This window comes from Suncus etruscus, chromosome 7 (assembly GCF_024139225.1).
Source record: "Suncus etruscus isolate mSunEtr1 chromosome 7, mSunEtr1.pri.cur, whole genome shotgun sequence".
Classification (NCBI taxonomy): domain Eukaryota; kingdom Metazoa; phylum Chordata; class Mammalia; order Eulipotyphla; family Soricidae; genus Suncus; species Suncus etruscus.
Window position 1 is genome coordinate 99,715,938 of NC_064854.1, and position 13,806 is coordinate 99,729,743.

At 43.2% G+C, this 13,806-nt stretch overlaps 1 protein-coding gene across 1 annotated transcript; it reads left to right on the top strand.

The window, feature by feature from the left end:
- Nucleotides 1-13,301: 13,301 nt before the first annotated feature.
- LOC126013800 (60S ribosomal protein L36a-like) lies at nucleotides 13,302-13,601 on the top strand. The gene has a single exon (XM_049777003.1). The coding sequence runs from the start codon at nucleotides 13,302-13,304 to the stop codon at nucleotides 13,599-13,601; it is 300 nt and encodes a 99-aa protein (XP_049632960.1).
- Nucleotides 13,602-13,806: the final 205 nt, after the last annotated feature.

Sequence of the window (13,806 nt, forward strand, 5' to 3'; positions counted from 1 at the left end):
AGAGTGGGTGGGCATAGGAGAAACACTGGGGACATTGGTGGAGGGAAATGTTAAATGGTCAAGGATGGGTGTTGAGCATTGGATGATTAAAACTCAACCATAAACAACTTTGTAACTGTGTATTTTATGGTGATTCAAATAAAAAAGATAGATAGTACCAGAGTTAAGGCATTTGTCTGGCATGCATATGATCCCCTGAAAACTGCCAAGAGTGACTTCTTAGCAGAGCCCTGAGCTCTGCAAGGTGTGGCTGATGACCAAAGATTAAAAAAAATAATAATAAAAGCTAACAAATACAATAAATGAAGAGACAGTGATCACCAACATGACTAGTCTTTTTACTTCTTTTTTAAATTTTTTTGGTTTTTGGGTCACTCTCGGCAGTGCTCAGGGGGTTACTCCTGGCTCTACACTCAGAAATCGCTCCTGGCAGGCTCAGGGGACCATATGGGATGCTGGGATTTGAACCACCAACCTTCTGCATAAAAGGCAAATGCCTTACCTCCATACTATCTCTCCAGTCCCTGTTCATCCACTACCCATTTTCTTCTTCTTCTTCTTTTTTTTTTTTTTTTTGATCACACCCAGTGGTGCTCATGGTTGCCCATTTTCTTCTACTTTGTGAATTGTTCTGAATAAATCCCAACATTATTTCTTCGTTTTGGGGAATTTTGGGGGGGGGGGCACACACAGCAGTGCTCAGGGGTTACTTTTGGCTCTGCACTTGGAAATTGCTCCCGGCAGGTTCAGGGGACCTTATGGAATGTTGGTGATTGAACCCTGGTCTGTCCCAGGTCGTCCTCGTGTAAGACAAATGCCTTACTGCTACGCTATCACTCCAGCCCCATCATTTTATATTTCTATAAAATATATGATCTTGCTTTAAAAATAGCTAATAATAAGTTATTAGCATAAGGGGAGGGGGAAAAGTTATTAGCATAATCAAATATTTCATCAGTGCTTAATTTTCTCCAAATCTCCCTCTAATCTACCTTTTAGTTCTTTTTTTTTTTTTGGTTTTTTGGGCCACACCCGTTTGACGCTCAGGGGTTACTCCTGGCTATGTGCTCAGAAATCGCCCCTGGCTTGGGGGGACCATATGGGACGCCGGGGGATCGAACTGCGGTCCGTTCCTTGGCTAGCGCTTGTAAGGCAGACACCTTACCTCTAGCGCCACCTTCCCGGCCCTTTTTAGTTCTTTTATCACTGATTCGTTTGACTAAAATCCAACAAGTTTTACTTTTGTTGGATTGGGTTGCTAAGGAAATAGTTGTTGAGTTTCTTTTTATCTAAAGATTCCCACCTCACCTGTTTCTTTTGTTTGTTTTTGGGTCACATGGGGTAATACTCAGGGGTTACTCCTGGCTCTGTATTCAGGAAGTATTCCTGGTGGTGCTGGGAGTACCATATGAGATGCTGGTTGTGACCATGTGCAAGGCAAGAATCCTACATACTGCGCTATTGCTCCAGCCCAGCCCACCTTACCTGTTTCTTCCTTTCTATCCCCAAAAGTTTCCTCAACATCTAGGAGAACCACGGGTTTTCACCAGTGTTTAATGCTCTTTACCCACTATGCTACCTGGCATTGGTTATCAAGGTAACTCTTAGTTATGTGACAATAAGCTCAGTTCATTCTCACAGCAGAAACCATCACTGCTGACAAAGTATTTGTTCTCTGTGACAGTAGCACACAGGAATGATCCAGTGCTCCATAACCTCTTCTAAAATGTGATATTCTAAGTCCTTTGCTTCATCTTTATGAACTACCTAAAAGGCTTCTAAGGCAGAAACAGCCTCTTTCAGCTATAAGGGCTACTCTGAGTTACAATTCATACAACTAAGACAAAAATTCTTCCTCTTTACTTACCAGTTTTTAAGTAATAAAGTGTTTTCTTACTCTCTTCCTCTCTTACTATCTTCCTAAGGGACCAAGGAGGTTTTGACTTGTTTTCTTTATTTATATAAGACTTTACATCTGCAATAAGATTTATTCCCATGAATGCTTAAACCACCCCTTCTTAGCCAAGGGCAGCTCTGACAAGTGGACCTTAGAACCCTCTACTCAAGACCTCATGAGTCTTTCTTGCTTCCTTACTTCCTGAAATGACTAGATGACCAGGCTTATCTTATACTTGTCTTACTCTAAACTTGGAATAGGTCATTTCTCTAGAAGCCTGGTTTCTCTTAATGTTAAGTTATATTTAGATTGCATAATCTGGGCTTTTAAAAACCACTCCTTGAGCGCACAGTGGGTAGGGCTCTTGCCTTGCAGCACATGGCCAACCAGGGCTCAATCCCTGGCTTCCCATATAATCCCCCAAACCTACCAGGAGTAGTAATTCCTGAGTGCAAAACCACTACCTGGTGAAACCCACCCCAAACCCCTAATGAAGCTACTTCTTAGGGATGGGAATGTGGCTCCTTGCTAGGGTACTTAATCATTTGCATGGGTGATTTCTGGGTTTCATCTTTTGGAAGGAAGAACACCAAAGGATAAAACACCATAGTTTAGAATACCTGCTTTACAACTCTGTCGGTTCTGCTGTCTGTGATCCCCAGTGCTCCAAGTGATTTGTAGTCACACACCAGCCAGGCACATGTCAGCCCACAACAAATTGATGTGTGTACCATTTCCCATGAGTATCACAACCAGAAATTGTGTATCTCAACTAGAGCGTGATCTCTGACAAGCACAGGAACTAAAGTGTGCTTTGGAGTTAGCTTGAAGGACAAGTGTGAGAACATTGCAGACTCATGTGTCCCACAGGCCTGTTTTCCACCCCACATCCCACATCAGCCCCAATCATCAACAAAATCAGCAGCAATGATGAAAAGAAGGAAAAAGGAGGAGAGAGGAGCTGGAATGATAATACAGCTGATAGGGTGTTTGCCTTGCACTTGGTTAGCTCAGGTTAGATCCTTGGCATACCATTTGATCCCATAAGCCTGCAGGAATGATTCCTGACTGCAGAGCCAGGAGTAACCCTTAAGCACGGTAGTGTGTGGCCCAATAAGGAAAACAAACAAACAAACAAACAAACAAAAAGGCACTTCTTTTTTAATCCATATGAAGTGTAAGCATTGAAACTCAAGTAAAAATCCTTGAGAAGATAATTCAAGAACTAAATGAAAAACTTGAACCAAGGCTGCTCCAGAATAACACAGAAGTATAGGCCTTTCAACAATGATGGACAGTAGATACAAACCGCACATGGCCACCGAGTGTGGCTGGTATAGCTAATTAGCATATTTTATAAATTTATGCTAACTTAATTTTAAATCTAAATAGTCAAGCATAGAGCCAGGAGTAACCCCTGAGCGGTGCCGGGTGTGACCCCAAACAAACAAACAAACAAATCTAAAAAAATAAATATAAATATAAATAAATAAATAAAAAGGTAGCTGTTTAAAAAAATAATAAAATAAGTAAATAAATAGTCGCATGTGGTGAGAGAAAACCTTATTGGACTATTTGGGAAATGGGGAATCCTAGTGATTAAAATTTCCAGCCACGTTGTTCCCTCCTGAACTTGGGGTCTTGGAGAAGCCTTTCCTCATGTCAGAGACCAGAGGGCATGACAGGAAAGACCACCCTGTCTTCCAGGAACATTGATTTATAAAGCTAATCCTTGCTTTGTAAAAAGTCTTATCTATCCCTTCAAGTCACTGAGGAGGGATTTTCTAATCATTAATTTAGTCTACTCTTCCAATAATGCTCCCACGTTCAATGGATGCTGCCATATTACCAGTGGAGAAATTGAGGCTCTTAAAGCTTTTCAACTTGCAGAGGATCTCACACACTTGGCAATCACCTTGAAACCAGGTCCTTCCCTGCCTGTACTGGCAGATGGAGGGGACACCCAGGGAAAGAGGAACAGGCTCTGGCTGAGTCAATGCAAGGGGTTATGTTTCCAGAATGGAACTTCTGAGTCTAGCCTTCCTGAAATAATCTATCTACTAACACAGTAGAAACAAAATAAAGGATCTGTCTGTCAAAAGGAGAGGCCTGGGGAAGAAAAGCAAACATAAAAATAAATTTAGACTTATGTAATTTCCCCCTCAAACTATTATTTAGTTTGTTTTGATTTTTGAGCCACAACCAGCAGTGCTCCGGGGTTACTCCTGGCTTTATGTTTAGGAGTTGCTAATGGGGAGGCTCAGGAAATAATATGGAACTCTGGGGATTGAATCCAGACTGGTTGTGTGCAAGACAAATGCCCTACCATTGTACTATCTCTCCAGCCTCCGAGGTGCTTTAAAAGTGTGCTATGACAGAAGGTAAGACAAGAGGGAAACTGGGAACTTAGTTGTGGCGGAAAATGTGCACTGGTGAAGGGATAGTTATTGGATATTGTATGATGGAAAATAATGAACAACTTTGTGACTGTTAATTACAATGATTCAACTTACTTAAAGAGAGATAGCACAGCGGTAGAACGTTTGCCTTGCAGGCAGCTGATCCAGGAAGGACCGTGGTTTAAATCCCGGCATCCCATATGGTCCACCAGCCTGCCAGGGGCAATTTCTGAGCACAGAGCCAGGAGTAACCCCTGAACACTGCCAGGTGTTACCAAAAAAAAAAAGAAAAAGCAGTTAAAGAAACACAGTTCTATATTTAAAAAAAAGTATGCTACAAATACAAACTATTGCAGTTTTCACCTTGGAGTATTAAACTATGATATAAAATCAGTTAATACAGACACATGTGTACACAACATAAATAATATAAATTTAATTATGAAATATATCATTTATGTTTTTGGGATTACCTTTATACAAACTACCAACTGGAAAAGGCTGATTTATTATGTATAATTTTGAAAAACTATAAAATTCTCTGTCCTACTTGTAGATGTTGGAGATTTAGTGATTTTTCAAATAGAATGTCCAACTTTTAGTAATAATAGTGGTTGTCACTTACATAATACTTATGATGTGCCAGAAACCTGGCTAGTCTTTTTTTCTGCTTTTCACACTTAATCATCACAACTCTATTTCTGTTTTTCCATTTTGCTGATGAAGAGGTAAAAGTTCAGAGAGATTAAGCAACTCACCAAGGTCACACAGAACCATCTTTTAAACTAAGGCTGTATAGACTATAAGATCCACAAGGGAGAGGAAAGTCATGTTTTTCAGTGTGGTACCTGCTGTCCATAACGGACCAAGTCATATAAGCGTCTAATAAATGGAGTGAAAGATGAACAAATGACGAAACTCCTGTGCTCTCAAGAACCTTGCTGAACTTCCTCCTTGGATTGTCTGCACTGTTAGCTCATTTAGCCTTCTCTCGTTTCTAGTAGAATGAATCAGACCTCTGTGCACTGTCACTTTCTGCTATTGGGTTTCTGGTGAGATGAAGAAGTTGTGCAGGAAAAGCTACATGTGTGTAGCTGTATAAATGATCTGATGGAGGCGGAGAGGGAATAACAGGGCAGGTCCCACTCTGAGTATGCCCCTCTAGCTAATTCTCAGATCTGAAGCCTGATTCCAGGCTCTCTAGTTCTATAGCTGCCAGGAAGAGAAAGAGGAAACAACAGGGCAGTTTCCTCTGCATGGGGAAAAAGGAGAAAAATGTAGTAAAAAGCAGAAGTTCTTTGTCAGTGCCTTGTTTCAGTTTCTTAAACTTAAACTGAGTGCAAGTGGGCTATTAAAACCCTCACTTGGGGATGGCCATCTGGAGATTTGGTGTTGCAGTCCTGCTTTGCCCTCAGTTTAGAAAAAACACGTTACCACTTCAAGTTTCAATTTCCATACCTTTTAAGCTTAAGCCCTTCTTTGGGGCATTTGGAACTTGGGGTATGTTGGTACTTGGAGGAAATCAGGAGATGGATGTGTGGTATTTAGGTTGTGTTTTGTGTGATACTTGAGATGCTTTGGCCCACACAATGAGAAACTGTTCGCTTTGCATCTGGAATGAATTAACACATTTCTACTGTGCTTTCCCCCCCATCTGTATTGATTTGAATCCAAGTCACAGAATAAGAATTAAAAAGTGGGGACTGGAGCGATGGCGTAGTAATAGAATATTTGCCTTGCACCCAGTTGACATAGGATGAACCGCAGTTAGATCCCCCAGTGTCCCAAAGCCAGGAGCAATTTCTGAGCTCATAGCCAGGAGTAACTCCTGAGTGCCACCGGTGTGACTCAAAAATAAAACAACAAAAGAAGTGACAGCTACAATATGTCTTTATTTACTTATTTTTGGTTTGGGGATCACACCCAAACACTGCTCAGCAGTGACGTTCTTCTCAGTGCTGTGGGATCACACTCAGGGGACCAAGTAGTATTTGGTATCAATCAAATCAGGTTGAGCTACAATCAAAGACCTGAGCCTTGAGCCCTGCCCTCCCCAACATAGATGTTTTTTGGTTTGGGAGTCACGCCTGGCAGAGCTCATGAGTTACTCCTGACTCTGTGCTCAGAAATTTCTCCAGGCAGACTCGGGGACTCGAGATGCCAGGGATCAAACCCAGGTTGGCTGCATGCAAGGCAAATGCCCTCCGTGCTGTGCTATTCTTCTGTCTTTATGCTCAAAAAATAAATCCTGGCAAACTCAGGGAATAACTTGGGATGCCAGGGACTGACTCTGAATCAGCCACATACAAGACAAATGTCCTACTTATTATGCCATTGCTTCAGCTCCTTCCCAGCACATTTTTAAATACCTCCCATTATTTCTGACTTTATCAGTGATAATTCTGCTTCTATACCTATGATCCATTTTCTCACACTTGTCCTTGATAACAGAAGGGAGCTGGCCCCAGGTGGCAATGCTGTCACAGCAGTTGCAACCAGACCAGAGGGCTGAACAGACAACCCTAATAGGCCTGGGGGTAGGGGGGAGGCATTTCCCCTACTGTGGAGATCAAAGCTTGGAGTGATTCAGTCAGTGGGGTAGAAAGGTCTGAGATCAGACTGAAACTTAGCTCTAGGTGCCAGAGAGATAGCATGGAGGTAAGGTGTTTGCCTTTCACGCAGAAGGATGGTGGTTCAAATTCCGGCCTGCCAGGAGCGATTTCTGCTGCCAGGTGTGACCCCAAAACAAAAACAAAACAAAACAAAAAAAGGAACAAGAGTGTAGTGAACCAAAGATCTGGGGTGAAAGAAAGAGCTTGCAGCCAAGGCTTGGGCAATGTGTGCAATAGGTGTCCTGCAGGACCCAAATGCTTTTCAGTTCACATTTCCTAGGAACATGACCCAGCCAGTCGGGAAAGACTTTCCTCAGATCTCTGCCATAGGCCAGTGAATTTCTACCTAAGTGCAGTTCCTTTCCTACAAACTGACACTATAGATGAGCGCTACCATTCTTGTGGTGATGGTTCATTGAGATAAACACATGGAAATACAGATCTCAGTACATAGCCTCAGTGAGCATGTGTTCCATGATTTCTTAGGTCTCCACTTCCCAAGTTGCACTTGGAAGGTTCTCTGCTCCCTGCCCAATGCCCCCACTCAACTGTTTCTCCATACTATTATTGCAGACCATTATAAAACTCATAGAAATGGGGTCATACCTTGTATAGTTCCTGCCGTGGGCTTTCATCATCCATATCACTATTCTCAGTCTCCAGTCCCCTGATGTGCCTTGGGAAGTTCCTCTTCACACAGACCACCTGACTGTTTTGTTGGATGGTTACCCTCAACCCACACATCTCCTGTGAGCATCTGGGCTAGTCATGGATTTCATCTGGGAAGGAGGAAAAAGGTATATGACAAAAAACCCTTCCCCGTCTTTTATTCTTTTCTTCAGAGGGCCAACATTTCTGGTGCTTGGGGACCACCAGGGCTGTACCAATAGTACTGGATGATGAGGCAGAGGTCTGCAGGGATAGACAGTACCAAAAATAGAACTTGGGCTCTCTCAGTTTCCTCTCAGAGAACCACATTCCAAGCCCTTAAAAAAGACCATTTTAGGGCCTGGAGAGATAGCACAGCGGCATTTGCCTTGCAAGCAGCCGATCCAGGACCAAAAGTGGTTGGTTCAAATCCCGGTGTCCCATATGGTCCCCGTGCCTGCCAGGAACTATTTCTGAGCAGACAGCCAGGAGTAACCTCTGAGCAAAGCTGGGTGTGCCCCCCCCCAAAAAAAGACCATTTTAAATGATAGGAAAGGGGATGAACCTCCAACAGAAAGAGGAAGGTGGGGATCTAAATACAGCTAGTTAAGAGATGTTATTTTTTCATCATATATTTTGCATATATTTAGACTAAAATATTAGACTACGGAAGAGAAAACCCAGAGGTGGCACATCGGAAACAGAATTGCAGTGGACTACCAAGTAGGCTACAAACACAGCCATGCAGACGGTCTCACCTCAGGCACAGGCTGTTCTCAGAACATCTTGCTACTTTGGGCAGGAGGGAACATTGCTTGCTATGGAAAGCCACCTCAGGAAAATCCTGACAAGCTGGCTGAAGAAAGGTAACAACCAACCCTACAGGCAGCGTGTACCTTCTCTTTCTAGCAATGCCGTCCCTACAGTAGCCTTTGGTAAATACTTTCACCTTTTACTCTCACCCACTGTGAAACTGGCCAGTCCCTCTGGGAAGACTCTCCAATGTTTATTTCTGGACTGTACAACAAAGAAACCAAAGGAACACATGACAGGGTCCTTCAAACATCTAGGACTTTTGTTTGCCCATCCAACCTTCCAGGTGCGATTAACCTCTTGGCTGATATCTTGGGGCCTTTTTGGAAACAGAAGCAGATTCCTCTCACTGCCAGCTGGCTTCCTGCTGCCTTCACAACATGTCAACCTCTGTTATCTGTTGGATTAATTAGCTCCCTCCCTATTCTCCACCCCAGGGTGTGGTCTGGCACTTTCAATACAGGCCACTGGTCTCCTAAAAATGCTCTCTTGTGTTTCCTGCTTTCCTCCAATGGGCTATCTGCTTCTTAGGAAGGAAGGCTCAATGTGGAAGTTCCTGAACCTGTTTTACCCCTTTCACTGTGTGTGTATTATTTCCTGCGTCAAAGTTTGCTTCCAGATCCGTATCTCTCCATTGTTCTGGTCTTGGAGCATGAGGCTTCCATCACAGTTGTCTCTACAGGCCACTTCCACATCTCCTGAACCAGATGACCACAGATGTTACTCATCACACTTCACACTGCCCACACTTAGATAACTTCATGCAAACTGCCTGCATGAAGATATTAATTTCAGGGCCCGGAGAGATAGCACAGCGGCGTTTGCCTTGCAAGCAGCCGATCTAGGACCTAAGGTGGTTGGTTCAAATCCCGGTCGGTGTTCCATATGGTCCCCTGTGCCTGCCAGGAGCTATTTCTGAGCAGACAGCCAGGAGTAACCCCTGAGCACTGCCGGGTGTGACCCAAAAACCAAAAACCAAAAAAAAAAAAAAAAAAAAAAAAAAAAAGATATTAATTTCACCATCCAAATCTCACCTAGAGACCAAAGGAAACCTGAGAAGAGTCATTTTTAAAATATAAAGTGCTAGAAAACTTCTTCGAATTTTAGTGGTAGTTAGGAATGAAAGATGGAGCAAAGAGTGAAGGAAAACATATGTATGTGGGAAATATGCCAGGCAAATAGAAAATTACAAAAACTAGAAAATTTTAGATAAGAATGTTTAATTTGGGGGCCGGCGTGGTGGCACTAGAGGTAAGGTGTCTGCCTTGCCAGTGCTAGCCTAGGACGGACCGTGGTTCGATCCCCAGCGTCCCATATGGTCCCCCAAGCCAGGAGTGACTTCTGAGCACATAGCCAGAGTAACCCCTGAGCGTCACTGGGTGTGGCCCAAAAACCAAAAATAAATAAATAAATAAAATTATCTGAAAAAAATAATCTGAAAGAACAAAGTTGAAAGAACTAGCAAGTAGTTGCATCTATGTGAAAGGAGATTTGTGAGGGAGACTCTTAAAAGGGAACTCTATATGACCAAACTAAATCTGTGTGTCTGTGTGTGTGTGTGTCTGTGTGTGTCACACTTAGCAGCATTTAGGGGTTACTCCTGGCTCTGCGCTCAGAAATCGCTCTTGGCAGGCTCGGAGAATCATATAGGATGCTGGGATTCGAACCACCATCTGTCCTGTCCTGAATCGGCTGCCTGCAAGGCAAATGCCCTACTGTTGTGCTATCTCTCAGACCCCATAACTAAATGTCTTCTATCTCCTTCTCCTCTTTCTTCTTTCATGGCTTTTGGCAGTGCTCAAAGTATATTACTGGCTCAATGCTCAGGAATCACTCCTGGCAGGATACTGAGGACAATATTTGAGACTGATAATGGAATCCAAGTCAGGTGCATACAAGGCCAGCTCCGGATGTCCTCTCTCCAACTCTTCACTTTTTGGTCTCTAACCACACAAACTAAATTTTCACTGAACAACTGTGTTTTATTAAAAATTATTGCCAGAGTCTATTCACTTGGACAAGTCCTTCTGACCACATCCCCAGCAATTTAACTCAGGGATGTCCTTTGTGGATTCTTCTGTCAGAATTCAAACCTGACCCAGGTTCACCTCAGAAAAGCAAAACAGCCACTCTCCAAGTTGTACATGTGAACCAGTAACTGCTCTTCCATACCTATTTCTCAGAAATGCCAGGTAAGGATTTAAGAGCCTTTTCTTTCTTTTCAGTATCCTCTTCACTCTTGACAGAACACTATGACACTCTTGGCTCTTCTTTATTTTTTTATTTTATATGTGAACGTATATTTTATATATTTATTTGTGGACATAAATATTTTATATTTACATTTTTATGTGCACCCCAAGTGATTATGATACTTGTAGTTATTCTCAATGACTAGCCTTTTTCTCTATCTTTATATCCAACATCCACATATTTTACTTTATATTTGAAACTTTAAATCCTGTGCTTTACTTAGTGGTAAAAATCTACAATTGTGGGGCCAAGAGATAGCACAGTGGTGGTTGCTTTGTAAGCAGCCAATCCAGGATCAAAGGTGGTTGGTTCAAATCCCGGATTCCCATATGGTCCCCCGTGCCTGCCAGGAGCTATTTCTGAGCAGATAGCCAGCAGTAACCCCTGAGCATTGCTGAGTGTGACCCAAAAACAAAAACAAAAAAAACACACACACAAAAATCTACAATTGTTTCAGGAATGTTTTCTTTTTTTGTTTTTGTTTTTTGTTTTTTTGGTTTTTGGGCCACACCCGGCAGTGCTCAGAGGTTACTCCTGGCTGTCTGCTCAGGAATAGCTCCTGGCAGGCACGGGGGACCATATGGGACACCGGGATTCGAACCAACCACCTTAGGTCCTGGATCCACTGCTTGCAAGGCAAACACCGCTGTGCTATCTCTCCGGGCCCTCAGGTATCTTTTCAGCACCAGTCTCACCAGCGTGACTTTCCCTCCACCAATGTGCCCAGCCCAGTTTCCCACCCTACCTCCAGCCTGCCTCCTTTGCAAACACAAAATAGGTTACTTTATATTACTTGTTACAACATATATCTCACAATGGTGGTACTAAAGTCGTTGTCTGAGAATTTACTGAGATATTTGGTGTTAGTTGAGCCTTCTGTGCTTTGGTTTTTGCTCATTGAGCTTAATGGGCTTCTATGCAACGTTCCCATCTTATTTGCTGTGCTCCTACTGGGTTGTCAGAGCAGTGAAATTATGTAGCCATGCAGCCCTAGAGCTGTGGAACTGGGACAGTTCAGCACCTTGGTGTCTCTTCCAGATTACTCAGGGAGCTGGGAAGCTGGGCCATTGATATGCTGGAGGAAGTCTGGTATAGATGGGGTACTACGCCTCTCAGCAGGGTAGGGACTCAACTGTCCCCACTCTGAGAAGCCTCCCGAGACCTCAGCTCAAAGACCAGGTTTACCTAGGATAATTCAGCAGCTGCAAGATTAGTCAACAACCACATTCTTATCAAACTGTAATCTAGACCACTATTCCTTGTCTTCTTAACATAGTAATCAATATGTTTCCTCTTATCTGCAGGCCCTCACCCTATAGTTTGCTATTTATCTAGCCACCAGCAAACACAGTGTTTTGGTGTGGTCCCCTTTTTTTTGCATCGCAGCAGTAGCTTTGGAGCCAACTGCTCTCCATCCTAAATCAATCTGAAGAAATTTCAAATGACAGACCATCATCAGCCTGCTAAAAATTTTGTGGCCTTTCGCAGAAGGGGGGATTGCAGTGGACTACAAAGTGAGCTACAAAATAATATCTGAGGGGCTAAAGAGATCATAAAGTGGGTATGGAACTTACATTGCATATGGTAAACCCAGGTTCAATCCTGGTACCACCGTGAGCCTGCCAGGAGGGATTCCTGAGATTTGGTCCAGGAGTAAGTCCTGAGCACTGCTGGATGTAGTAAGTAAATTAATTAAATAAATAAAAGTAAAACTTACTTAAGAGCAATAGAGCGGCTTAAGCTGCTTTCTTGTAAGCTTTTGGTCCTGTGTTCCAATTTTCTGTGTTCCATATGTACCAAAGACAGTCAAGACAACCCTCATGTTTGAGCTTGGAAGCTCTGCTGTCTGCCATCCCAGTACTATAAGTGATTTCTGATTGTACTGCAGCTATGTGTGTGTATGTGTGTGTGCACTGTGGGAAGGGGCATGGCTCTTGGCTAGCACCACAACTAAAATGATGCACAAGCACCATGGCCTGGATATGTGACCTCTAGACTTGCATGACCACCACACCAACTCCCTCAGGAGCACCACAGCTCTAACTTTTGAGTGCCAGCCAAGAGTCTAATCCCAGTGCAAGAGTCACAATTGAAGAAGCATCAACATCAATGAGCACCAGGGCTGAGTGTGTCAGCCCTGCAACTAGATGTATGACCCCTGCTGAACACCACAGCTAAAAATGTACACGCACCACTGCCAGGCTCATGTGCCACCCCCAGTTAATGCAACTACGTCAACAATATTTCACAGGCTCATGGGGAAAATCTGCCTGAACTGGGATGGAGCTCAGAGAATATAAGGTTTCCATGTATGTAACTTGGGCTTCTATGCCTGGAACCAAATATCCAAAATGAACTAAACTCATGGCGGAGCTACCTAGCATAGCTAAAGGCTCAAATGTCCATTAGCACATAACTGCGTTTTTAAAAATGTGGGGGTCCGAAGAGATAGCACAGAGGTGTTTGCCTTGCAAGCAGCCGATACAGGACCAAAGGTGGTTGGTTCAAATCCCGGTGTCCCATGTGGTGCCCCATGCCTGCCAGGAGCTATTTCTGAGCAGACAGCCAGGAGTAACCCCTGAGCAATGCTGGGTGTGGCCCAAAAACCAAAAAAAAAAAAAAAAAAAAAAATGTGGCACAAAGCCTTTTCCTTTCCTCGCAGATTCTGCTATCGCAAGCATGGTGAATGTACCAAAAACTCACCGGACATTTTGTAGGAAGTGTGGGAAGCATCAGGCCCACAAAGTCACACAGTACAAGAAAGGCAAGGATACTCTGTACGCCCAGGAAAAGCTGCGTTATGATAGGAAACAGAGTGGTTACGGAGGGCAGACTAAGCCAATTTTCCGGAAAAAGGCAAAAACTACAAAGAAGATTGTGTTGAGGCTTGAGTGTCTTGAGCTCAACTGCAGATCTAAGAGAATGCTGGCCATTAAGAGATGCAAGCATTTTGAACTGTGGGGGGGGGGGGGCAGATAAAAAGAGAAAGGGACAAGTGATCCAATTTTAAACATCTTTTATTAGGAAGACAAATCGAGTTGATATTTGAGGAGGGAAATGTATCATGAATAAAGTTCATGAATAAAGAGTGAAAAAAGAAATGTGGCACAAAGACTCCTTAGACTATTATTCAGCCTAGAATCCAAAAGAGATTCTGATATAGCATTCAACAAACCTTGAGGAC